General features: G+C 43.4%; 1 protein-coding gene across 6 annotated transcripts in view; it reads left to right on the forward strand.

Moving 5' to 3' along the window:
• TRANK1 (tetratricopeptide repeat and ankyrin repeat containing 1) overlaps positions 1-24,975 on the forward strand; it is a 122,389-nt gene that overhangs the window by 86,366 nt on the left and 11,048 nt on the right. For all 6 annotated transcript variants that reach the window (XM_031663494.1, XM_031663496.1, XM_031663495.1 and 3 more), the window contains 10 exons: positions 665-841; positions 1,502-4,378; positions 7,245-7,444; positions 7,735-7,872; positions 12,232-12,378; positions 13,181-13,337; positions 16,698-16,786; positions 20,685-20,788; positions 20,896-21,028; positions 24,150-24,295. In XM_031663494.1, coding sequence (XP_031519354.1) covers positions 665-841; positions 1,502-4,378; positions 7,245-7,444; positions 7,735-7,872; positions 12,232-12,378; positions 13,181-13,337; positions 16,698-16,786; positions 20,685-20,788; positions 20,896-21,028; positions 24,150-24,295 — 4,168 coding nt within the window. The remainder of the gene's footprint in view (positions 1-664; positions 842-1,501; positions 4,379-7,244; positions 7,445-7,734; positions 7,873-12,231; positions 12,379-13,180; positions 13,338-16,697; positions 16,787-20,684; positions 20,789-20,895; positions 21,029-24,149; positions 24,296-24,975) is intronic.

The following is a 24,975-nucleotide window of genomic DNA, read 5'->3' on the forward strand; positions in this document are numbered from 1 at the left end:
GGCATGTTCTCACTCAAAAGTGGGAGTTGAACAATGAAAACACATGGACACAGGGAGGGGCACATCACACACAAGGGCTTGTTGGGGGTGGGGGGCTAGGGGAGGGGTAGCATTAGGAGAAATACCTAATATAGGTGACAGGTTGATGGGTGCAGCAAACCACCATGGCACATGTATACCTATGTAACAAACCTGCATGTTCTGCATATGTATCCCAGAACTTAAAGTATTTTATATTTATATATATATATATATATATATATATATATATAGAGAGAGAGAGAGAGAGAGAGAGAGAGAGAGAGAGAGAAGCAAGTGATGTAGAAAGTGCCCTCACACTGATGTTAGGCAGGGTTTCAGTTCTCATGCCCTGTCCTCATGCCAGGACAGTGGGAATGATGGGAACTATGCTCCTGTGGTGGGGAGCTGGAGAAGAGGCGGGGGCAAGGCACCTGGACAGCATGCTTGAAGGAGCTGGGCTTTCACCTTGTGGCTACTGGCAGAAGCCTTTGCCTCCCAAAATGGGTGCTGGTAGGAGGATCTTGGAAGTTAGGTAAACATGAGCTTTCTTCCCTTGCAACTGAATAACTGAAGCGGTCCATCTCTCGTCAGGCAAGCCAGGCTGTGCCTGCTTACATTGCCCTTCCCTTCTGCCCTCTCCCAGCCTTGCCTGATGGTCTTCAGGAGAGCCAGGAGAGGCCACTTGTCATGTGTCTGAAATACGAGGACTTCGAGTTGGCTTTCCTTCTCTTGACCAAGGGCGCAGACCCCCGTGCTATTTCTCTCACGGAAGGTGATACTCCTTTGCATGCGGCACTCCACATCTTTCTAGAGATCAAAGGTAAGCCCTTGTTTTTTAAGCAACCTTTTCCTTGAGGAGGAAGCTGGATATTAGAACTGATGCCGTTTTCTGGTCTTTCCTTTTGTGTAAACCAGTGATCTGAAAAAGGCCCATTTCTTGACCAGGCCTGCCCATGTCACCTGGCCCCTCACTTGTAGCATGCTGGGAAGAACTGACCACCATGGTGAATGGTCAGGGTGGGTTAATGGAGGATTCTTAAGTTCCATAGTTGACTGTTGGTAGTTGAAAAGTACTTTCCATTTATTTATATCATTTTCAGGAGTCTGCATATGAAGGATCTTGCTAGAATCTTATATGGTTATCTCAGGACATTTGGGCTGGATAATTCTTTGTTGTATGGCACTCTCGTGTGCATTGTAGGATGTTTAGCAGCATCCCTGGCCTCCACCTACTAGCTGCCAGTGACACTCCCCCAGTTGTGATAATAAAAAATGTCTCTATCTATACATTGCCAATGTCCCTTGGGGAGCAAATCACCGTTGGTTGAGAACCACTGAGTTCTTTAATGGAGTTCAGATTTTTGGGGGAGTCCAGCATTCTGAGATGCCCCTGACTGGCATCACTCTCAAACCCCAGGGTCTGCTGTCCCCTGAGAAGAGTGGCTCAGTGCTCACAGGGTTTTTATTTTGTGCCTTTCAGCTGACATTGGTTTTAGCTTCCTCAACCATCTGTTGGATCTGTTTTGGTCCAACCCCACCGAATTCGACTACCTCAACCCCAATGTCCAGGACAGCAATGGGAACACGCTAATGCACATCCTCTTCCAGAAGGGCATGCTAAAGCGCATGAAGAAGCTGTTAGACCTGCTGGTGAAGTTTGACATCAACTTCAACCTGAAGAACAAAGAGGGCAAAGATGCACGGCACCGGATTAAGAAGAACGATTCTTTGCTCTTGGCCTGGAACAAAGCTCTGATGGAGAACAGGCGGAGGAGCCGGCAGGACTCTGCTGCCCACCTGGGGAAGCTCCCAAGGTCCACTGCCCCTGGTCACACATCTCAGCTCAAGTCCCAGGGTTCATTCAAGTCAGTGCCATGTGGTGCTACTGCCAGAACCCTGCCTGAAGGAAGTGCAGTCCCTGACAGCTGGGAGACTCTCCCAGATACCCAGGTGACCAGGGAGAAGCCTGGAGCTCTTAGGCCATGCTCTCTGAGAGACTGCCTTATGCAGGACATCACAGTTTTGATTCAGCAGATTGAAGTGGATCCGTCTTTCCCAGAGGACTGTCTTCAGAGCTCTGAGCCTCTGGAGGCAGGAGCTGGCAAGGAAGGAAAGAAAGATGAGCTCCAGCTGACCCTGGGTGCAGGGGTCCCTGACTGTAGTGAGGCGGGGGAAGGACATGCTCAGGTGGGCCTTGGGGCCTTGCAGCTTGTGCCTGCTGATAACAGAGGGAAGGAGGGCAATGACGATCAGGATGACTGGAGCACGCAGGAGATTGAGGCCTGCCTCCAGGACTTTGATAACATGACGTGGGAGATCGAGTGCACTTCAGAAATGCTGAAGAAGCTGTCTAGTAAGGTAATGACCAAGGTCATCAAGAAGAAAATCATCCTTGCCATTCAGCAGCTGGGAAATGGCGAGTGGACCCAGGGCCTGCAGAAGCGACTGAAGCACCTGAAAGGAAGCATCCAGCTCTTCGAAGCTAAGCTGGACAAAGGAGCCCGGATGCTGTGGGAGCTCGCCATTGACTTCTCCCCTCGATGCAGTGAGAACCCTGAGAAGATCATTGCCACGGAGCAGAACACGTGTGCAATGGAGAAATCAGGGCGAATCTACACGGAAATCATCCGGATTTGGGACATCGTCTTAGATCACTGCAAACTGGCTGATTCCATCAAGGCCATCTGCAATGCCTACAACCGGGGCTTGTCCTGTGTCCTGCGGAAGAAGCTGAAGGGTATCAATAAAGGCCAAGTGTCAGCTAACATGAAAATTCAAAAGCGTATACCCCGCTGCTATGTGGAGGACACGGAGGCCGAGAAGGGCAGGGAGCATGTCAATCCTGAGTACTTTCCCCCAGCCAGTGCAGTGGAGACAGAATATAACATCATGAAGTTCCACAGCTTCAGCACCAACATGGCCTTTAACATCCTCAATGACACGACAGCCACAGTGGAGTACCCCTTCCGGGTGGGTGAGCTTGAGTACGCGGTGATCGACCTCAACCCCAGGCCACTGGAGCCCATCATCCTTATTGGGCGAAGTGGCACTGGGAAGACAACCTGCTGCTTGTACAGATTGTGGAAGAAATTCCACGTTTACTGGGAAAAAGCTGAGCAGGCAGGAAGCCCGTTGCTGGCCAAACAGGTCTGGCTGAAGAGAAGGTTGGAAGTGGAACCCGGAAAAGAGGGTCCAGGTGGGGAGGAAGAGGAGGAGGAAGAGGAGGAGGAAGAGGAAGGTTCTATTGAAGTGGAAACAGAAAGTATAGATGAGCAGGAGTACGAAGCCTACGCAGGAGGAGCCAGTGTGGAGCCAGCAGGGGATGGCCAAGCTGCAGAAGTATGTGCACCAGAACATCCCCACCAGCTGGAGCATTTACATCAGATCTTTGTGACCAAGAACCACGTCCTATGCCAGGAGGTACAAAGGAATTTCATTGAGCTTTCCAAGTCCACCAAGGCCACCAGTCATTACAAACCACTGGACCCCAACATTCACAAACTCCAGGACCTGAGGGACGAGAACTTTCCTCTGTTTGTCACTTCCAAGCAGCTGCTTCTCCTGCTTGATGCTTCTCTGCCCAAACCTTTTTTTCTGAGAAACGAAGATGGAAGCTTGAAAAGAACCATCATAGGATGGTCCACACAGGAGGAGTCAACCATCCCCAGTTGGCAAGAGGATGAGGAGGAGGCTGAGGTGGATGGGGACTACAGTGAGGAGGATAAAGCTGTAGAAATGCGTACAGGTGACAGTGACCCCCGGGTGTACGTGACATTTGAGGTGTTCAAAAATGAAATATGGCCCAAAATGACCAAAGGGAGGACTGCCTACAACCCCGCACTGATTTGGAAAGAAATAAAATCTTTTCTGAAGGGTTCTTTTGAGGCCCTCAGCTGTCCATGTGGGAGACTCACTGAAGAAGCATATAAGAAATTAGGGAGGAAACGGTGCCCAAATTTCAAGGAAGACCGGAGTGAGATCTACAGCCTCTTCTGTCTGTATCAGCAAATCAGGTCCCAGAAAGGTTATTTTGATGAAGAGGATGTTCTGTATAACATATCCCGGAGACTGTCGAAGCTCAGGGTGCTCCCATGGTCCATCCACGAGCTCTATGGTGATGAGATTCAAGACTTTACCCAGGCCGAGCTGGCGCTGCTGATGAAATGCATCAACGACCCCAACTCTATGTTCCTCACGGGGGACACGGCCCAGAGCATCATGAAGGGCGTGGCCTTCCGCTTCAGCGATCTGCGCTCTCTGTTCCACTACGCCAGCAGAAACACCGTAGACAAGCAGTGTGCTGTTCGGAAGCCCAAGAAGATCCACCAGCTGTACCAGAATTACAGGTCCCACTCAGGTAAGTCCAGGCCTTGGGCTTGCCTACTGGGGTGCTTAGGCACAGACTTTGGGCTGCCTTTGAAGCTGAAGACTAGCTCTTGTTAAGTTTTTACAGTTGAAGTAAGGGTAGTATTTTGGAATTTGTTAGTAAATACACGCATGGACAAGAGATAGTATGATTTTGGCCACTGCTCCTTAAGTTGATAATTTAAGCTGTGGTTGGGTGGCAACTGACCTTTAAGTAATTGTATCTCAAGGAGTTTGCCATAACATGAATACATTTCAGGGCGAACATTTAAGCTGTTTGAGAACTTTCATTAAAGCCCTTGGGAAGTACCTGCTCATTCTTTATAAAGTAATATACCAGTTACAAGTCATTAATCCCTGAACCAGGTTTTCTCCCAAAGGGAAGGAAAAAAAAAAAAAAGGGAGGGTGGTAGGCAGTGGGAGTTAACACACACTTGGGTGCTTTTAATTTGTGTCTTAGTTTTGCCCCCTTTCTGTGCCAGGCACAACGCTAAACAGTTTATCTATAGTACCTGTGCTTAATCTTCATAACACCACTGCGAGGTAAGCGTCAGTCCCATTTTATAAAGGAGAAACTAAGGCACACAAGTTTAAATAACAGGGTACCAATGCTAGAATATTTTGTTTGTGGTTTATAGATACTAACAAATTTACCTCCTTTGGCCTACAAATATCTGTGAACAATATGGAGTATTGCTTTACATGTTTAAAAACCTTAATGGGATCATGGTAGACATACCTTTCTGCAACTGGGTATTTTTGCCTAATGTTATATTGTTGAGATTTCTTTATTTCTTTTCTTTTTTTTTTTTTGAGATAGAGTGTTGCTCTGTTGCTCAGGCTGGAGTGCAGTAGCGTGACCTCGGCTCACTGCAACCTCCACCTTCTGGGTTCAAGTGATTTTCCTGCCTTAGCCTCCTGAGTAGCTGGGTTTACAGGCGCCTGCCACCAAGCCCAGCTAATTTTGTATTTTTAGTAGAGATGAGTTTTTGCTATGTTGGTCAGGCTCGTCTTGAACTCCTGACCTCAGGTGATCCACCCACCTTGGCCTCTCAAAGTTCTGGGATTGCAGGCGTGAGCCACCATGCCTGGCCTGTTGTTGAGAATTTTGCATGTTGATAATGTGGAGTTCTAGTGCATTCATTGAGGTTCACATAGCATAAAAGGCACCCATTTGAAATGTGCAATTTAGTGTTTTTTAATGTATTCACAAGATTGTGCAACTATCACCATCACCTAATTCTAGAACATTTTCAGAAATTAAAAACCCCCTCAAAACCCATAACCATAGCAGTTACTACTCATTGTGTCCTTCCTCCCACTCCACGGCAACAACTCATCTTTCTGTTTCTACGGATCCACCTATTGTGGACATTTCATACGGGCGGAATCATATAATGCATGGCCTTTTGTGTCTAGTTTCTTTCACTCAGTTTAATGTCTTCAAGGTTTATGCATATATAGTATGTATCAGCACTTTATTTCTTTCTATGGTTGAACCATCTTTTATTCTTTGAGTATGGTTACATAAAAAATTGCTTGTCTAGTTCCTTAGAAGGCCATTTAAATGGATTCCACTGCAACTTTCATTCCCTTTTCTGATTCTCCTGTTAATGTAGATATATCTTCGGCCCCTGCTAACTCCTAATGGGAAGAGAACCACAGTAGAAGCTTATTTGTTTAGATTCAGCAGTTTCCAAAACCTTAGACTTATTGCTTTATATTGTATACTTTTAATAACAGTAGTATTGGATAGTCACATTTTCCTTTCACTATTTGGTAACCGCAATGGGGATACATATGCCCATTTCATGATGTTCTGCCTAGACCATTGTATTCTATCTGGTGTTAGCAAAGGGCACATGACCTCTAAGAGTAGTGGAGAGACCCAGGAAGGTCTATGTTGAAGTCCTATCACTTGGAGATATTTATTAACTTCTGAGACCTCAGAGTTCCTGTTTGTAAAAGTGCAGTTGTCTCATCTGTCTCACTGCATTGTTGTGAGGATTTGTTGTTGTGAGGATTAAATGGGATGACTTCCTTTTAAGGTGCCTGCTGTATGATAGGCATTCAGTCAATGTCACTATTAATGTCACTTCAGATGTTAGAGAAGAAATGGGACCCAGGAAAAAATCTCTTTGGAAAATCCTCTCTCCTGCTCTGACATTTTTTCTTAGTGTAACCCTCTCTCAACTGAGTATAAACCTGGGGGAAAAGGGTGGTGGAGGCCTTCCTTAGCTCACATGCAGCACTGTTTTTACCATGGTAATGTTGCTTCTGACTCTGTAAGCACCAATGGGAGAGGACAAAGTAATGGTGGTTTTCTTACCAAAGTCAATACCAGCCCCTTATAAGAGCATTCTAACAGCTCTCATTGTTTGTTTGTTTGTTTTTTCCTTTTCTGTTTTTGTTCTTGTTTTTGTTTTTTAGTTGAGACAGAGTCTCGCTCTGTCACCCATGCTGGAGTGTGCGGTGGTGTGATCCCGGCTCACTGCAACCTCTGCTTCCTAGGTTCAAGCGATTCTCTTGCCTCAGCCTCCCGAGGTCTCATTGTTTATATTACATTTTTGCCTTGACTCTTCTTTGTGAGGTAATTTTCTCTAATATGAATATAGATTGGGGAGGAGATCCCACAAAACTCTCTGAGCACAGCAACATATATCTGCCTTCTCATCCACTGCACCCAGAGAGCTCAGGGCTGCAATGGTAATCAAATGGGAACTGAAAACAGGCTTGCAATTATACATACTCTAGGGGTCAAATCTGCTTGTCAGGAAAAACATGTCCCCCACCCCAAATAACCAAAAAACTCAGCCATGTTGTTCATTATCCAACTTGGGTTTTCTATTTCGTTCCAGGAATCCTCAATCTGGCATCTGGAGTGGTAGATTTACTTCAGTTCTATTTCCCAGAATCTTTTGATCGCCTTCCAAGGGATTCTGGCCTCTTTGATGGTCCCAAGCCAACTGTTCTGGAGTCTTGTAGTGTAAGCGACTTGGCAATTTTGCTACGAGGGAATAAAAGGAAAACTCAGCCCATTGAATTTGGAGCCCACCAGGTGAGCTGCTTGGGATTTTATGTTTTGAAATAAAAGATAGTTTGCAATTGAAAAAAGGTTTGAGAAGCTAAATTATTCTGCAAGGTAGCATTAAAAATAGTCCCTGTCCCACAGTGGGTGAGTTCCAGAGATGGCTGAGTGAACAAGTGTTTCAATCTTTCCCCTGGCCTGCCTGACCATGTTTATGCTGGCCATTTCTCTTTAAAAACACTACCTTCCTCCCATAGAAACAGACTGAGGCTTACTGAGGTTTTCTCTGTAGAATTTGATGTTCTTTTGTTTTTCTTCAGGTAATCCTTGTGGCCAATGAAACAGCAAAGGAGAAAATTCCGGAAGAGCTGGGGTTAGCACTTGTGCTAACAATTTATGAAGCAAAAGGCTTAGAATTTGATGATGTCCTCCTTTACAACTTTTTTACTGATTCTGAGGTATGTCACACCTAATTCTTTTCACACAATGAATATTTATGTATGAGCTGAACTTCACTCTGGGGAAGAGAATTTGGAGCTGAGGGTAAGAGAGTTTATCACAGGCTCCTGTTTGTGTTTTGGAGCATCATTCATTCAGTATGAGGTTTTGTGTGTTTAGATGTGGGTTTGACATTAGCTGTGGGTTGTTTCACAGTGTGTCATGGGCTGGTTCCCCCTGTGCCCTGCCTTTCTTTGGCTCTCTAGTACCCAAGTGCCAGTGTACAGTTCTCATTAGCCACTGTTATCCTTGGCTCCCAGGGATGCCCAAGTTGGAGCAAGCTCTAAGGAGAGCCTTACAGATGAAGCCAAGGTTAGCAATGTCCACCCTGTGATGACAGAACTGGGTAAGGTCAGTTCATAGATAGAGACAATTCCAGGAAGACAAATGAGGCTTGGTTCCTGCCCTCTGGATCAGGTAATATGGGGGACAAGAACAACTTCCTTGCATGGGAGACCCCTCTAGCATGGCTTTACTACCACTGCTTGCAGCCCATGCAGATGATGGCAGCCAAAGAGTCCCCACATTGACCCCCAGTGACCTCTGTATTGGTCCACTGCTTTCACTTGGCTCCTGAGTCCTTGTGGGTTTTTCTCCCCAAGCTTAGTTCATTATGGGTAGAGCCACCAACTCATGGCCATTGTCCTGGGTTTTCTAGCCACCGTTTTCTCTTTTCCACCATCTTTTGGTGGAGACTCAGGCTGGCTGCTGACTGTACTGTGGGGTCTTCTTTGGGGACTTAGCTGGCTGTGTGCCAGTCCTTGTTGCAGACTTCCATTGCACATGATGCATGCTTAAAGGGGCTATGTTATACCCAAGTCAAGAACACTGTTGGCTTTAACACTTTAAAAATTTGCCCCAGAACTGACCCTTTAGAGAGAGTCCTTCCTTTTTTTCTTATTATTTTTTAAATGTTATTTTGCCTTAATAGCACAACTATTATAATATTGCTATAGGCGCTGTGCAGTTTATAGAGTCATTGCCTCACTCACCAACCCTCTGAGGTTATATGTATTCTTATTACTCTCATTCCATTTTTCAAAATTTATTTTTATTTTTATAGAGATATGGTCTTGCTGTGTTGCCCAGGCTGGTCTCAAACTCCTGGCCTTACGTGATCTTCCCGCCTTGGCCTCCCAAAGTGCTGAGATTATAAACATGAGCCACCTTTATCTGTAGATAAAGCAGAAGGTCACTGAGATTAGTAAATTTCTCATAGTCATAATGTAGATGGCAGAGCCTAGAGATGAACTCAGATATTTTTGAGTTCTAAATGTCTTTCCATTTTCCTTCCTTTTAAAGACTTGCATGCGAATTGAATTCCAGAACCTTCCACAATTAGCATATCACTGCGATTCCTTATGTACATTCCTTTCCTATTAAATTTTGCTAATAAAATCAGATGCACACTCATTAACCCTGGAACCATTTTTACCTCTGAGGACTAACTTTTTTTCCTAATGATACATCCATCGGTCATGGTTGGACTGAGGCTCTCCTAAAAGAGGAAGGGTAAGACTTTGTTGTTTCTGTTCTTTATTAAGTACCAGTTGTATGCTTGTGCGAGTAAGAAACTCAAGGAGCTCTGGACTTCAGGATCTGTAAATTGTGATTGGCTTTATTTGTGAAAGAAAAATCCAGTTTTGTGTCTTACCTTGATCCTGGAAGTGGCGAAGGCTCAGGTATCTTGACCCTGTGCCTCCACCAGTGGCTCAGGGAGTTGCCTGAAATTAAAAAAATCCCAAACGGAATCTTTTGTTAACATCCACTTTATCCTGTGTACACAGTAAGACTTCAGGAAATACTTTGGTTGGGGTTCTTCCTGGTGTCAATGTGACCATGCATTCCCTGGCCCAAAGCACACTCTCAATTTATCATTTACAACCTCCAGGCCAAAGGGAATCGGTCAGCAGATGAGAGGAAATGCTTTCATAAACAGAGAGGAAAGACAGTTCCCATATATCCCCAGCCTCTTCTGGTCTGGCTGCTTACATGGGGTTTCTTTCGAGGTAACTGAAGGCTGCTGAACAGTGATTGCTATTTGAACTTGGAGAACAGTGGAGAGCTCTTCTCTCTCCTTGACCTCTTCTTCCATCTCATTTATATTTCAGGCAAGCTCTCTCTTTGAAGCAGCTGTTATCTGGGCTTATATGTGAGTGGGTTGAGGGGTATGGTGCTTGTTGGCCTGGTTTGTGATTCTTCTCTCTAGAGGGTTTATTGTTACCTGTTGAACCACATGGTCACCAGAGCCATCTCGAGATGTGAAAGGGACCACAGAACGGGCACCCCAAAACTTTTTGTAGGATGTTGTCCTCTTTTGGGGGAGAGGAAGTCATTCTTCCAGTCACCCTCAAGCTATCCTTTGGTGGGGACTTGGAAGGGTGACTGCCATTTATACCTTGCCCCAGTGGGACCTCCTTTGTTTCATACTCGTGGCAGTGGGACAGGAGGGACTTTGAAAACTACAACCTTTATGGTTTGTCTAATTGACCTAGAGAATAGACCCCTCAAAGGTAGACTTGCTAGTAAAATCTAAGCCTTTTCTTTCACAATTGATGGTACCAAGAGAAGAAACTGGAAGACTTTAAATTTTCCTACTTCTATTCCCACAAATGCTGTAGGCCTGTATCCTTGCTACAAGTACATAAGCGCACTCCTAAAAGGGCCCACCTTGGAAATAAAATATGTTTGATTCATGAAACAGGCCATTCGTGTGCCATCTGAGCAGCTTTGGCTTCTCTTACAACTGTTTTAAAATACACTGTGTTTCCCTAGCCCTTTCAATGTTAGCCAGTCTCTGTCTCATACTACCTGCCAGGAGGATCCTCTCAAACGTCAAGTACTTGGGTCTTCTGCCTACTTTCCTTGGCAAACAATTTTGTTGTCTGCATAGCTTCACAAAGAGGCCAGTCACAAATATGTCCTGAAGATCGTTTTAAACCTTCCAACTACTTAAGTGATTTCATGATTTCAGAACATGGCGATTAGTACTATAATTGATTGGTAGCATAACCATTCCTATTTAATAGACAGTGTTTAAGGCATTTAACCTTGTTTACATAGTTTAAGTGATGGAGTAACTTAAGGCAGGTAATAAACTCTATCCACTTCACCTTTTCAGCATGCTTTAAAAGTTACATAGATGGCAAGTAGCACCATTTTATAAAAAGAAAAGTAAAGGCTAGGAGAGCTACTCTCACAAGACACAGGAAAGTATGAAATATGCAGTTTCTTAAGAATTTTGAGTTCTAAATTCTGCATGTAATCTGGGCACTTCAGTTTTAGTGGTGTCTGTAAACTACAGCCTGCTGGCCAAATCCAGACTACTGGAGTTTTTTTATGGCCTGTGGGCCAAGAATGGTTTTCACATTTTTAAATGGCCAGAAAAAAAATCCAAAGGAGAATAATATTTTATGGCATATAAAAATTATATGAAATTTAATTCAGTGTTCCCAAATAAAGTTTTATTGGAACATGACACATTCATTCATTTACTTGTTGACTGTGGCTGGGTTAGCACCAAAATGACGGAGTTGAGGAGTTGCAAGAGAGATCATGTGACTTGCTATGATAAGAATATTTATTATTTGACACTTTCAAAAAAAAGTTTATCAACCCCTGGTCTTCATAGTCACTTTGGTTTTGGGGTTTGGGTAAAGGAAAAAATGGGTAAAATATCAACTATTAAACATTGTACTAGTCATTTGACACTGATTATCTGTTTTTATTTTCTCAACAAAGTTGGGTAGTATTATCCTCATTTTATAGAGCAGGATAATAAACAATGTGTTCAAAGTTGCATAATTAATAAATGGAAGAACTGAGATACAAACTTCTTCTGTCTGATCTCAGAGTCTACCTTGCACATCATAGAACTGGATTTTCTTTATCCTCAGTTAAATAATTTAGTTAGAAAATTCTGCCACACGTGTCTTAACTGCTGACCTTACGTGCATCTCTTAACCATGTTGTGAGAAGGGGTGAGGATTCATTCCCCTGTCCGTACTGATTGTAGAAATTCTTTCAATGAGAATAACTCCCTGAGCCCTTAGCATTCTTTCCTGGAAGTGGTCATGTGTGCCTGGCTTCTTAGCTGTCTTGGTCTAGTGTGTGGGGAATTTTCACAGCTTCCCTGATCTCTGCTTGTGCAAGCTAATCTCCCTCCTATCCATTCTAAGATCACAAGATGGATCTTCTTCAAAGTTGGGGTTGAAGGCCTGGTCCCCCGATGAGGCTTCATTTTCGTTGAAGCTCAGGGAGGCTGTATGCATAGTTCAAAAGCATATTCTGTTGGTCTTCACTTTTTTGTTGTTGTTCAGGCTTATAAGGAATGGAAGATCATTTCCTCATTCACACCTACATCAACTGACTCCAGAGAGGAAAACCGGCCATTGATTGAAGTACCCCTGGACAAACCAAGCTCTTCTCAGGGTCGATCTCTCATGGTGAATCCAGAAATGTACAAGGTGAATTTCTGCCATTTGTCAACACGCGTACTTGACATGGAAGTAGTAAAAAAAGGCCTGGAAGAGAAGATGAGAAAGAAAAATGGAGCTTGTACTTGGCTGGTTTTCCTCAGCAACAGGGAATGGAGTATAAGAAAGGGAGGGGCAGGGATCTCAGTTTTGGTAAATTCCCTTTTTCTTAGTAGAGAGCTGGGCTTGATGGGTGGGCACTGTCTGAAAATGGAAGGAGGAGGGTTGTACTTTCTAGTTCACCTCTGGAACTCAGCTTTGTTCAGAAATTTTGATGCAGTCATAAGGTAGGTGGAGTAATTCAGTACTAGTGATAGTTATAATAGAAGTGTATGATGGTCTAATTTTTAAAAATAAATCACAGCAATCGTGTAAGATGTAACCTTTGGGATAAACTGAGGACATGGGGTCTGTCTGTACCCTTCCAGTGAATCTTCCACTGTAACTTTCAGTGAATCTATAATTATTTCAGAATTAACTCAAAATACTTATAGCAAAAACAGGAAAAAAACAAAAAAAAATTATGGCTGATTCAAAAGTCATCCTATACAGATGGCATGCTCACTTCCTGCTTAGGTGGGAAAGGGGTGGAGTTTCTCATAGCCTCACTGTAACCTCACTTACCTGTGTTGTGGCCACAGTGAGTTCCTGGTATCCTGTTCTCAGCTGTGCTATGCTTCTCTAAAATTTAGTTTTCTTTGTTTTTCCAAAATCAGAGTAAGCCCATTGAAGTGTGTCACATTGTAGCTATAGGCAAGTGGCTCATCATCTTTGTCCTCAATGTTATCTTTAGCTCCTCAACGGAGAGCTGAAGCAGCTGTACACCGCCATCACACGGGCTCGGGTCAACCTCTGGATCTTTGATGAAAATCGAGAGAAACGGGCTCCCGCATTCAAATATTTCATTAGAAGAGATTTTGTCCAAGTTGTAAAGACAGATGAAAATAAAGGTAAGATCCTGTTAAAATACTCTCACTGTTGGAGGAATCATGTTTCAACCATTCTTCTGGTCAGGAATAAAAGGTGTAGTTTTTTGAAAGTGCTTTCTTTCTTTTCCACAATCTTCTGAGAAATGAAAGTTGTGACTCATTTGCCAAGCTGTGTGGGAAAGTATAGCTGTAGTGGGATTGGGAAGGTTAACTCCTTCAGGGAGTCACGTAGGTACATGCCTTTGACCCAACAGTTCTACTTCCAGGGATATATCTGAGATATTTGTGTTCAAATCTCAAAGATACCTGCATAAGTATGCTCATCACAGCCCTGTTTGTAATTACAAGAAACTAAAAACAATCTTAATGTCCTCCAATGAGGGAAAGGCTAAATGCATTTCTTTCAGGGGACTACTATGCAACCATTAAAATGAAAAAGGAGGTGGATTGTCATTTACTGATAAGGAAAGATGTTCAAGATGTATTTGGTGAAAGAAAAATTTTAAACAGTATGGGTAGAATGATATAATTTATAAGTAACTTTATATTATGCAAATATAAAAACCATTTATGCTTATCAGTATATATCAGAATAGAATGTTTATGCATGCATACGTACGTATGTGTATATATACAAATACCTATTGAAGTGTCTTTAACCATCAAATCCAATTCAGTTCCTGAGTTTGTTTAACAAGAACTGGGTTTGTGAGAGTTCAGCTACTGAGTTAACAGGTTGTCTGAATCTGTTTGGTTTCCGAGTTTCACAAAACAAGGAAACTAAGAGTTCAGACAGTAAGGACTCTTATTTCCGATAGTAAGAACCGATAGTTCAGACAGTAAGGAATTAATCAGAAAACTTATCTGTATTCCGTTCCTGATTATGGAAATAGCAAGAATTTGGAGAGATAGCATGCATATAAATTCATGTATACACCTATTATTTCTGATGCAAAACCGTTTATAGTGATTACCTCTGGTGCTAGGATTGGTGGGTATGGGGTTGTCGAGTAGACATGGACACCTTTTACTTTTCACCTTCTTATCTCTGTGTTATTTGCAGGGGTTTTTTTTTTAATTGTGTATTTTTTTTTTCCCATAATTTGCAAAGACTACCTAACGAAGTGAAGTTCTCCTGATAGGATAACTGAGAAGAGAAATAATCAGCCCTTCATGAAGGAGAAATTTGTTGTCTTTCTTGAGGATTAGTTGTCAAGTCATCTCCTCAAAGCCATTGTTCATTTCTAGAAGGGTAGGGCAAGGAGCAGGGTTTGGCTGCTGGAGAGAGGTTTGTCCTGAGCGTTCCTCAGTCAGTTTGGAGGCTGTTTCTGGTTATTACTGATGGCTCGGTTGGGGATTAGGATTAGATTTCTTATCCTAAGACTTGACTAGTGTGATGGAAAAGCCAAAGGCTAGGAGTTAAAAAAACAAAACATAGATTCTCACAAAACTCTTCACCTGTGTAATGACAGGACCTTGTTCAGGCCCATTTTCTCTCCCAAAGGAAAATGAGTGGATTGGCCTAGTGTGGGCCTTCTCGATCTTTCCTGCAGCTCATTCCCCTTTATTCCCCAAGTATGTTCTGGCATCCACTATAAGAGATCATATGGCCGGGCGCGGTGGCTCACGCCTGTAATCCCAGCACTTTGAGGGGCTGAGGTGGGCGGATCACCTGAGGTCAGGAGTTCAAGACCAGCTTGATCAATGTGGTGAAACCCCATCTCTACTAAAAATACAAAAATTAGCCCAGTGTGGTAGTGCATACCTGTAGTCCCAGCTACTCAGGAGAATGAGGCAGGAGAATTGCTTGAACCTGGGAGGCAGAGGTTGCAGTAACCCAAGAATGTGCCACTGCACTCCAGCCTGGGTGATAGAGCAAGACTCCATTTGAAAAAAAAAAAAAAAATCATAAGATGTTGACTTTTTACATTTAAAAAATTCAAAATGAAAACACTGCAATTTATTTTATGTTTTTGGTAGCATTAAGAATGCAAGAAAAAGTGCAGTCTTAATTACAAATTTTAAGTTGTACATAATAAATTCTCTAAAGCATCTGTTCCCATTGTGTTTGGATTGAGTATAGTGATTATGCGATTTGTGTTTCTTTTACATGGCATCTGCAGAAGTCACTGGCCTCATTCTGAGATAATATGGGGTGGGGTTTTGCCGTGGGAATTGAATGTCACAGGGGCACTCATAGCAACACATAGGGAGTCAGAATAAGATGCTGAGAAGTCATCACTGTACTGCTAACAGCTCCAGCGGAGGGCGAGCAGGGAGGGATCAGGCTGTGATGCTTAACATGTGTTTTTGCACCTTCCAAACAAATCTGGCCTGTCTGCCTCACTCCCTCGGTTGACATCCATTGGCCTAGGTGTCTCTGATTCCTGTAGCTCTGATTTGTCTACCATATTGCCCTGGAATTCACTGTATTTTGTGTGCTTCATGAAGCTGTGGCTCAGAACCTGCAGGGATTGTCACCCATTGTCAGTGATACTCTGGGGGATAGCAGGTGGCAGGGTGGGGGTGGGGTGCGGTGCGGTGCTGAAATAGTCACCAGGAGGCTAGTGAGGATAACAGAAGGGATGGACAGCAGGTGGTTACAGTGGTCCCTGTCCACTAATAGGAATGTGTCAGATTGCTTATTGTGATGAGGGCAAAGTTTGCACATTTGGAAATAGTGTAAAATTTTGTCACCTTTTTTTCTTGCTGAAGCCCTGGCCTGGGAGCTTGCTAAAAGCCACTTGACTTTGGGTTTTCAAGGAGGAATTTTTAATTTCTGTCTTCTGATTTGTAGCCATAGAAAAGGAAAGTAGACCAAAATTTAAAAACCAAACCACATCCTTTCTCCCCTCTACCTCCTCCTTTCAATACCCTCAGAAATGTGGTTTGGTAAGTTAAAATATATCTTACATGAATACTAGAAAGACAACAGGTTAGTCTGCTCTGACTGCCATAACAGAATACTACAGACTAGATGGCCTAAACAATAGAGATGTATTTTCTCACAGTTCTGAAGGCTACAAGTTCAAGATCAAGGTGTTGGCAGGGTTGGTTTCTTCTGAGGCCTCTCTCCTTGGTTTGCAGCCAGCCACTCTGTGTCCTCACACTCTTGCCCCTGGGGTTGCCTCGGATTCTAATTTCCTCTAAGGACACCAGTGAGATTGGATGAGGGGCCATCCTAATGGCTTCATTTCAACCTAGTCACCTCTTTAAAGGCCCTATCTCTCTCCAAATGCAGCCACATTCTGAGGTACTGGGAGTTAGGACTTTAACAAGTGAATTTGGTGACTGGCGGGGGAGACACAATTCAGCCCGTAACAACAGTTTTAAGTGTAAGAAAGTCCAGAGAAGCAAACACACTTTTCTTTCTCATTTCAGACTTTGATGATAGCATGTTTGTTAAGACCTCAACTCCTGCGGAGTGGATTGCACAGGGAGATTACTACGCCAAGCACCAGTGCTGGAAGGTAAGGGGTTGGACAAGGAGCCAGGGGATGAGGGATCCTTGTCATTGGTGCCCTCGTCAGACCTCACAGGCAGGTTTCCCAACGTAGTGTTTGTCACTAGGAAAGGATGAGGGTAATGGTGCTTGTGCCATGTGTTCTGAAACATCAGGTCACCTCAAGATGAGGAGAGCTTCCTGTCCTGCTCCTTTTCTGGTCAGCGCAGGCATGACAACTCTTCATTTTGGCCAAGTGCCAGCATGTGCTGATGGATCATGGAGGGCTGTGGCCTTTGCCCCACCAAGGAATCCTATATATTTTCTTTCCCTCCTGTACTCTGTGCCTAAAAGCTTTGCTGTCATCATACTGCATTTTAAAGCAGTGAAAGATTGATCTCTCATTTGATTTTTTTCAAATTGACCAAACAGATTTCATTGCCCATCTGAGTCTGGTGAATATAGGTTAAGCTTTATTATTACACTGCACTGACCAACTTCCAGCTACAAGCCATCTTAGTGGTCCTGAGCGGTCTTCTTCCAGGAAGTGTTATCTCTGCAGCAGACCTCTTGAAATTTTGAAACTAGGTTAAACAGCCGCGTTACTTTTCCCAAAGTCAGCATTCCTGCACATTACAGGGTCTTGGGTGGGGCACCATGGCTGGGATGTGTCTCCCTTGAGATAGTGGTAATGACTTCACCTGCAAGTTTTCAATGCTCTACTAAAAAAAAAAAGAGTGCTTTTTTTTTTTTTTTTGCTTTGATCTAATGACAAGAAGTCAGGTCTTAGGATTGGTTCTGCAGTTCAACAAAGTCAACATGAGCCCAGTCTCATTCCATCTCTTCCTTGTGTCATCTGCAGGTTGTCTGAGATGTTCCCTTTCATTGGTTGCCTAATGGCTGCTGTGGCAGTTCCAAGTACTCCATTCCCTCTGCAGCATTCCAAGCAGGAATGAAGTGCAGGCACTTTTTTCTTGTTGATCTCTCTCTTTTTTTTTTAATCATGAAGTCCTCGGTGGTCTTCCTCCTATATCTCATTGGTCAGTACTAGGTCACATACACCTTTCTAGCTGCAAGAGAGTCTGGGAGAGCAATCCCATCTGGCAATTTTAACCTTTTGTGGGAGATAAGTTCCGCCAAAAGGCAAGAAAGAGAGGAGGGTAACTGCTGTGGGTAACTAACCAGCAGTGTCTGACACCACAGGCATGGCCAGACCGAATGCACATTTCCCTAAGATTTCTCTACCCCAGGCACCTGGAGTGCCCCATGCATGCAGCTCCAGATGATGTTTTCTGAAACAACAACTGGATCTGGGTTTTGGAAAGATCACCACCTTTCTTTCTACACCTCAGTGTTCATGTTAGGAGGCTTCAGCTCCTCAAATGTTACAGGAAAAGTATCTGCAGTTTCTCTTGCCACTTTGGAACAAATGTTTTGAAACAGTGTTTTCTATGGAGGGCTTGTCCTGCTTCTAATTGGAATTTCATGGAGTTGGGCCTGAGTAAAGGTACTGGGAATTGATGAGGACAATGAAATCATAAGTTCAGGACTTAACGAAAGCCACAGTGTGAGGTATCTGTGATCTGACATGCCTGGAGAAGGAATTTAATGTTTTTTCAGCTCTAGTTCTTTGAAGAGTTTTGTCTATTGTTTCAGGGAAATTGCTTTAAGTCTGTAGCATGTAACTTACATCTGGGATTTATCAGTTACTTCTTGCTGCATAACAATCCTGAAACATAGTGGCTTAACACAAGTCATTTATGTGGCTCACAGTTCTATGGATTGGCAGTGCTGAGTTCAGCTGAGTGGTTCTGGTCTGAGCTGAGCACCTCATGTGTCTGCAGTCAGCGGGGCAGGTCTGCTTCTGGGGGTTGGCTGGCTCTTGGCTTGGGGGACAGGGGTGACTGGGGTTCCTGGATCATATTTCTTTCCTCCTCCAGCAGGCTAGTCTGAGTTTGTTCACATGATGGCTGAGCAGCGTTCAAAGAAAGTGAATAGAAACACACAAGGCCCCTTGAGGCCTGGCCTTGGAACTGGCCCAGTGCCGCTTCTGCTGAATTCTGTTGCCAAAGCAAGTCTCAGCCTAGATTGGATGGGAGGGTAAATAGGCAGCACTCTTGATGGGAGAAGCTGGAAAGCTACACTGTAAGGGGGTATGGACAGATATAGAGAGGAGTAAAGGACTGTGGCCACCCTGGCAATGTATTATATGGGGTGAAAAAAACAATTTACGCTATTGTAGGTTTGGGTATGTCTGGAAAGTATTTTCCTAAGTATGTAGTATTTAGCTGCAGAAGTTGACCAAGCCTCACAATTTTATTCACTGCCCATCCTTGTTAGAATTGGAAAGAAATATTGAACATTTGGGTGTTGTTATGAAACCAATAATTTTTTTTTTTTTTTTTTGGTGGGGTAGAGGGTGGGTGTTAAGGAGGGAAGGGAGGGATAATATGGGCAGCAGGTATGGGTCTGAAATTGGAAAACTATGTAACATCTTACCCTTTATTCCCTTCAGAACACTGTTGGTGTTACCCATATGTGTTGCCCATGGATATCCAATTATTTATCGCTTTAAAAATGCGATTCAAATTGAATATTTGAATCTAAAATCTTTTTAGGGAGCCAGCACAGATGAGAATGTTATAAAAAGCCTTCTCTTCCCCTGACTTTATTTTGATCCTGCTAAAGGACTTCAAGACTCAGGTGGTTTATTGAGTTTTTGGCTGCATGTCAATAAATGTTTCAGAACCACCACAGAAGATTCATTCATTCAACAAAAAGGGTTTTTAGAATACCCCTTTTCTTTCTCTATGTTCCTAGTCTTCAGCAGCTATGGGCCAAGAATTATGTTTAGATCCCAGTAATCTGGTGGTGAGCAAAACAGGCACATAGACCAATGCACAGTTCCAGCTGTTGCAGGTGTCACAGATGAGAGACCAGCTGCTCCCAGAACCAACTTCCTGGAAATGGAGGCCTGAGAAGCCTTCTTTGAAGAACAGAGCCTTGAACTGAAACCTGTAGAATGGATGAAGTTAACAAAACAGGGAAAGGACAGAAGAGCATTTCAGTTAGAAGGAACAGTGTGTGCAAAGGCCCTGCAATGGGAAGGAAATGGCACAGGTCACAGGAATGAAAGGAGATCCACACAGAGAGCATGAAGGGGAGAGTGGTCATCCTGTCCACCTTATCAGCATGTACCACTTAGTCCCTCCCTTGCCCACACTGAGACCTAATGTGTATGTGCTGGGCAGAACGTGAACTTCCTGCCCATGTATTGTATGCTTTAAGACATAGCATCAGCACCCCTGTTTTAGAAAAGCAGCTTTCTGCTGGCAATGATCAGGGTGAAGCCTGACTCCTCTGTGACATTTGTTTGCCTATCTTATAGTCAGAGGATTTGGTAACAGATCTGCATGCCCCAGGGATCTGGACACGTTGTGATACCATCTCTATCCCCATTTCTGCCTCCAGTGTGTGTACTCCAGCTGTTCTGCCAACACTGCAAAGTAGCTGTTGTACTCACCAACTGGGTCAAAGCCCAGAAGAGCCACTGGGTAACTTTGGGCCAGTCGCTCCATGACTCTGACCTGAAGTAGCAACTGTATACAGTGAGAAGGCTGATACTTATTGCTGTAACTGTTGGAAGATTAAATAAGGGTGTTACTATGGTAGCTTGAAAAAATAAGTATTCTGTACCTTTTCGATGAGTGCTTCTAAAAGATACCGTTCAGTATGAATACTGTTGGGTTTTATCCTCCAAGACTACTTTCTTTAGAATATCTGCACCTTCCTGCTCCTCCGTCTCAGATTGGGCTGCAGCAAGACTTTGTGTTTTATCAGTACACATTTATAATGCATACTTTAACTCTTGTTCTGTCTGTTACCTCCATTACCTTGCTGGTAATAAAACTTTTTGCCTATTCCAGGTTGCAGCCAAGTGTTACCAGAAAGGAGGTGCATTTGAGAAGGAGAAGTTGGCCCTAGCCCATGACACTGCCCTGAGCATGAAATCCAAGAAAGTCAGCCCCAAGTAAGAGTCTTGGGATCACTTCTGGTTTGCTCCGATGAGAGCAGCAGTTAAATATTGGTGTTGGGTCAACGTTCCGTGGAAATATTATTTTGTTTTCCTTCCCCTAGGGAAAAGCAGTTGGAATATTTGGAATTGGCTAAGACTTATTTGGAGTGCAAAGAGCCAATGCTGTCCCTTAAGTGTCTGAGCTATGCCAAGGAGTTCCAGCTCTCCGCCCAGCTGTGCGAGAGGCTGGGAAAGGTATGGCTCCTAATCCGCTGCTGCACTTGAGCAGATTGAGGGGTAGGCTCGACCTCTACTCTAGCAGGAAGAGGCTACAGTCTTCCAAGGAGGGAGACGCTGGCCCTGCAACTCTAAGGGAATCCTACTTTCACTACTTCTGCAAACTTTTAGGAGGCTCTGAAGACAGTATGCATGTGCGTGTGTGTGTCTGTGTGTTAATGTCTGTGTTAATATTCAAGGCCTAATATTAACCACAGGGAAACCAAATGCTCAAGCCAAAGGACAGAAGGATTTTAGAATATACTCCTTTTCTGTCTCTGTGTTCCTAGTCTTCAGTCACCTTGGCTGAGTGGACTGGCATTTAGATGGAGGTTCCTTGAGTGTGTTCCTAGTAATCACTCTAGATCTGCACTGTCAAATTCAGCAGTCACATGTGGCTATTTAATTTACAATTTAAATTAATTAAAATACAATAATATTAAAAATTCACATCCTCAATCTTACTAGCCACATTGCAAGTGCGCATTGTTAACTTCCGTCATTGCAGAAAGCTCTGTTGGACAGAGCTGCTTGTCTGGAACACAGCTACTCACAGAGTGGTCAGCAGGCCACAAACTATTATTTGTCTGCAGCAAGATTAACCAAAAAGATAAAAGTAAGCAGTTAGAATTTTTTTAATTGCCATTTGGCATTGCTTTGACATCCAAGTGGTGATAATTTTCCCATCAATTCATTTTTTAATGTATCAACTGTGATGGATTAGAAATTTAAAATGATTTAGTCCCTTCCCACAGATAGTTGGAGAAACTGTGCTTAAGGAGCTGTGAGCCGTTGCGTTTTCCCCTATGGGGTGTTACTATCCTTCAGTAGGAAAGGGGGTTTCCTTGTCTGTATGTGAAATATGGTGACTCTTGGTATTCTCAGAGCACCCTGGGCATTGAGAGGGGTAGGAGTGGTACCTACTGGGAAGTTTGAAGTTTGGCCCCAAGTCAGTGCGAAGAAGAGGACAAGGCCCTCCAGATGCTGCCTACCCTGTTCCATGTTTGTTATGGGATGTGACTTCTTAGGATGTGGGAGATGGGAATGGAACAGGGATACAACGCTACTCTCTAGAGGCAAGAAGCAGGCAAGGCACAGGAATCCCTGAAAGGAAAGCTTTCACTCTCTTGGCACCTGGATAAACATTTCTTACCATGGGTAGAATGTGTCTGGGGACTGGGAAAAGGGAGGTGATGTGGCCTGAGGATCCAGAAGAAGGCTGCTGCCAAGTTGGTTGATTTGAATCTTGCCAGTCAATTTGGGTGAGATGACCACAAGCAATGGTAAATGAGTAAGAGAAAGTGGCAAGGCCAGATCAGTAGGGCCTTGGTGACTGTGGCAAGGACTGGGCTTTGTTCAAGCATGATGGGAAGCCAGTGGAAGACTTTGCTGGGAAGAGTGACATGAAGCTAATTATCTGGATGCTCTGTGAAGAGGTCTATAGGGCAGCAAGAGCTGAAGCAGAAAGGCCAGTTAGAGTCTAGCGTCAGCTTAGGCTGAAATGATAGGGCCTGGACTGCTATGGTGGTAGTGGAGGTGGTGGGATGATGGCACATCTGGGAAATGTTAGGGAAACCGAGCAGACAGGATTAGCTGGTGAACTGGATGGGAACTGTGATAGGAAGAAGAGTCTAGTAGACACTTCTGTTCATGGCAAGCCCACCATTGGTGGGTATGGGGTCCAGTCATTGAATTTTATTTCATTCATCCTCTTCTTCACAGCCAGTCTCCATTGCCATTCTTTTCTCATTAGTAGTCATTCTAATATATTTTATGTATGTGCTCAAATGGATGCATTATTGAAGAATGAATACTGGTGTCTTCTATACATATATACTTTAGGCTTACCTAGAAGACATCTTGCTCTGTGTTTTACCTTTTCCATCACTTGCTATGTAGTGTTAGATCTGGCCATACTTCTGACAGTCATGTATTCCTGAGTGCATCCACTACATTGACGAATTCATTTCCCTAGTGATGCACGTCCAGGTTGCCACTGGCTCCTGGCTCCCACACACAGCACCTTGGCACAGTATGTCTTCTTAGGGTTCTGTGAGATACTTTTTCAAGATGTGTTGCCAGAAGCAGGCTTGCTGGCCTAGGGTACGCACATGTTTCTCTTCACTAAGTGCAGTCCCTTCGCTTTCTGGGATAGCCATTCCACTTTGTGCACGAGGGTTCTGCATTCCCCACATTCTTGACCACAGTCAGCAGATTGTGATTTTCTCATTTTTCAAACCTGGTGGATGTATTTCACCGTGGCTTTCATTTGTATTCTTCTGATTGTCAGTAAAGTTGAGCATTTGTATTTGTTAGTCTTTCAAGTTTACCCCACTGCAAACTGCCAGTTTATATCCTTTGCCTAGCTTTCTGTTGTGTCTCAAGGAAAGTCTTTTTCTTGTGGTTGCAAGAATTCTTTTTGTCTAGACAGGCCCAGTCTAGTACAGTAGCCATTAGCCACGTGTGACTTTTTAACTTTAAAATAATTTAAATTAAATTAAATTAAAAGTTCAGTTCCTTGGTTGCATTACGCACATTTAAAGACTCAATATTCAGATCTGACTAGTGGTTAGATTGGATAGCAAAGAAACAATACATTTTCATCTTCACAAAAACTTCTATTGGACAGTACTGATCTAGGTGTTATTAGTATTTTTTTTAAATTTAGCTTATTTCATGTGTCTTTTGTTGAGTGGTTTTGATGGATTAGTTTGATCTGTCAGTTTTTCTCCTGAAATTTGTGTTTTGGGTTTTGTTGATTATGTTATTTTTGGAAGTCACACGAAGACTCCTTCCACTTGAGTGTGACCTCAAAGTCACAAAGATATTCTCACACATTTTCCCACAATAGTTTCCACATTTAGATCTTTAATCTACCTGGGGCTTACCTTTGTGTTTGGTGTGAAGTTGGGATTTAACTTTATTTTTCTCCCTTCCAATAATTGGTTTTCCTAATATTATCTATGTTATAGGGTTTTTAACTGGATTCTAACAAAAAGCAGATATATGACTATCCTCTTTATTATTTGTGGTATTGGTTTAAGATTAGAAAGTTAATTATGAATACTCTAAATAAAAGTAAAATTTTACTCCATCCTAGATAAGAGATGCTGCCTATTTCTATAAGCGAAGCCAGTGCTACAAAGATGCTTTCAGATGCTTTGAGCAGATTCAGGAATTTGATCTAGCACTCAAAATGTACTGCCAAGAGGAGCTTTTTGAAGAAGCTGCTATTGCAGTGGAAAAGTAGGTGGTTTTATTCTCTCCCTTTCTCCCTCCCTTCCTCCCACTTCTCTCTGGGGGCAGCCTGCTCTGGGTGGTGCTATACTGCTGCTTCTGACATGGCTTGACCACATTGCTCTCTTTCCACTTAAGTGGTGGCCTCGGTGCTGGGTCAGCAGCTCTTTGAGAGCAGGACTCTGTGTTTTCCAGTCTCTTTATAAGCTTTGACTCAGTGTCACAAAGAAAGGGGGCTGAGGAGGATGGGAGTATGTTATGAGTGTGTATATAATGACATATTCTGACTCCCCTCAGCAGAATAAAGGGGAGTCCTTCAGAGCTTCATTAATTTCACAGGAACCCAACTAAGGCACACCTGCTAAAAGAGAAGAATCACAAGTTGGGTAATAAGAGGAAGACTGGTGTAATTGCTGATGCATGTGCAGCCCCCATTTTATCCTTTCTCATTTTATCAAACTGAACAGAGTTGTAGACTCAGATGATTTTGATGCTTTTATGAGAACCAAAGAGATGTTTTTCAAGGATAATTTAGACTATGCATAACATTTGCCCTATAGATTGACTTTCTGATTTCACTCCCACTTGTTTGAGTTACACCTCCACTATGTTTCATTAACTAAGCACACCAATTCCTGATTGAAGCATAAGGAATTTATTCATTATTATTATACTGGTAACAGTGTAAA

Source organism: Papio anubis, chromosome 2 (assembly GCF_008728515.1).
Source record: "Papio anubis isolate 15944 chromosome 2, Panubis1.0, whole genome shotgun sequence".
Taxonomy (NCBI): Eukaryota; Metazoa; Chordata; class Mammalia; order Primates; family Cercopithecidae; genus Papio; species Papio anubis.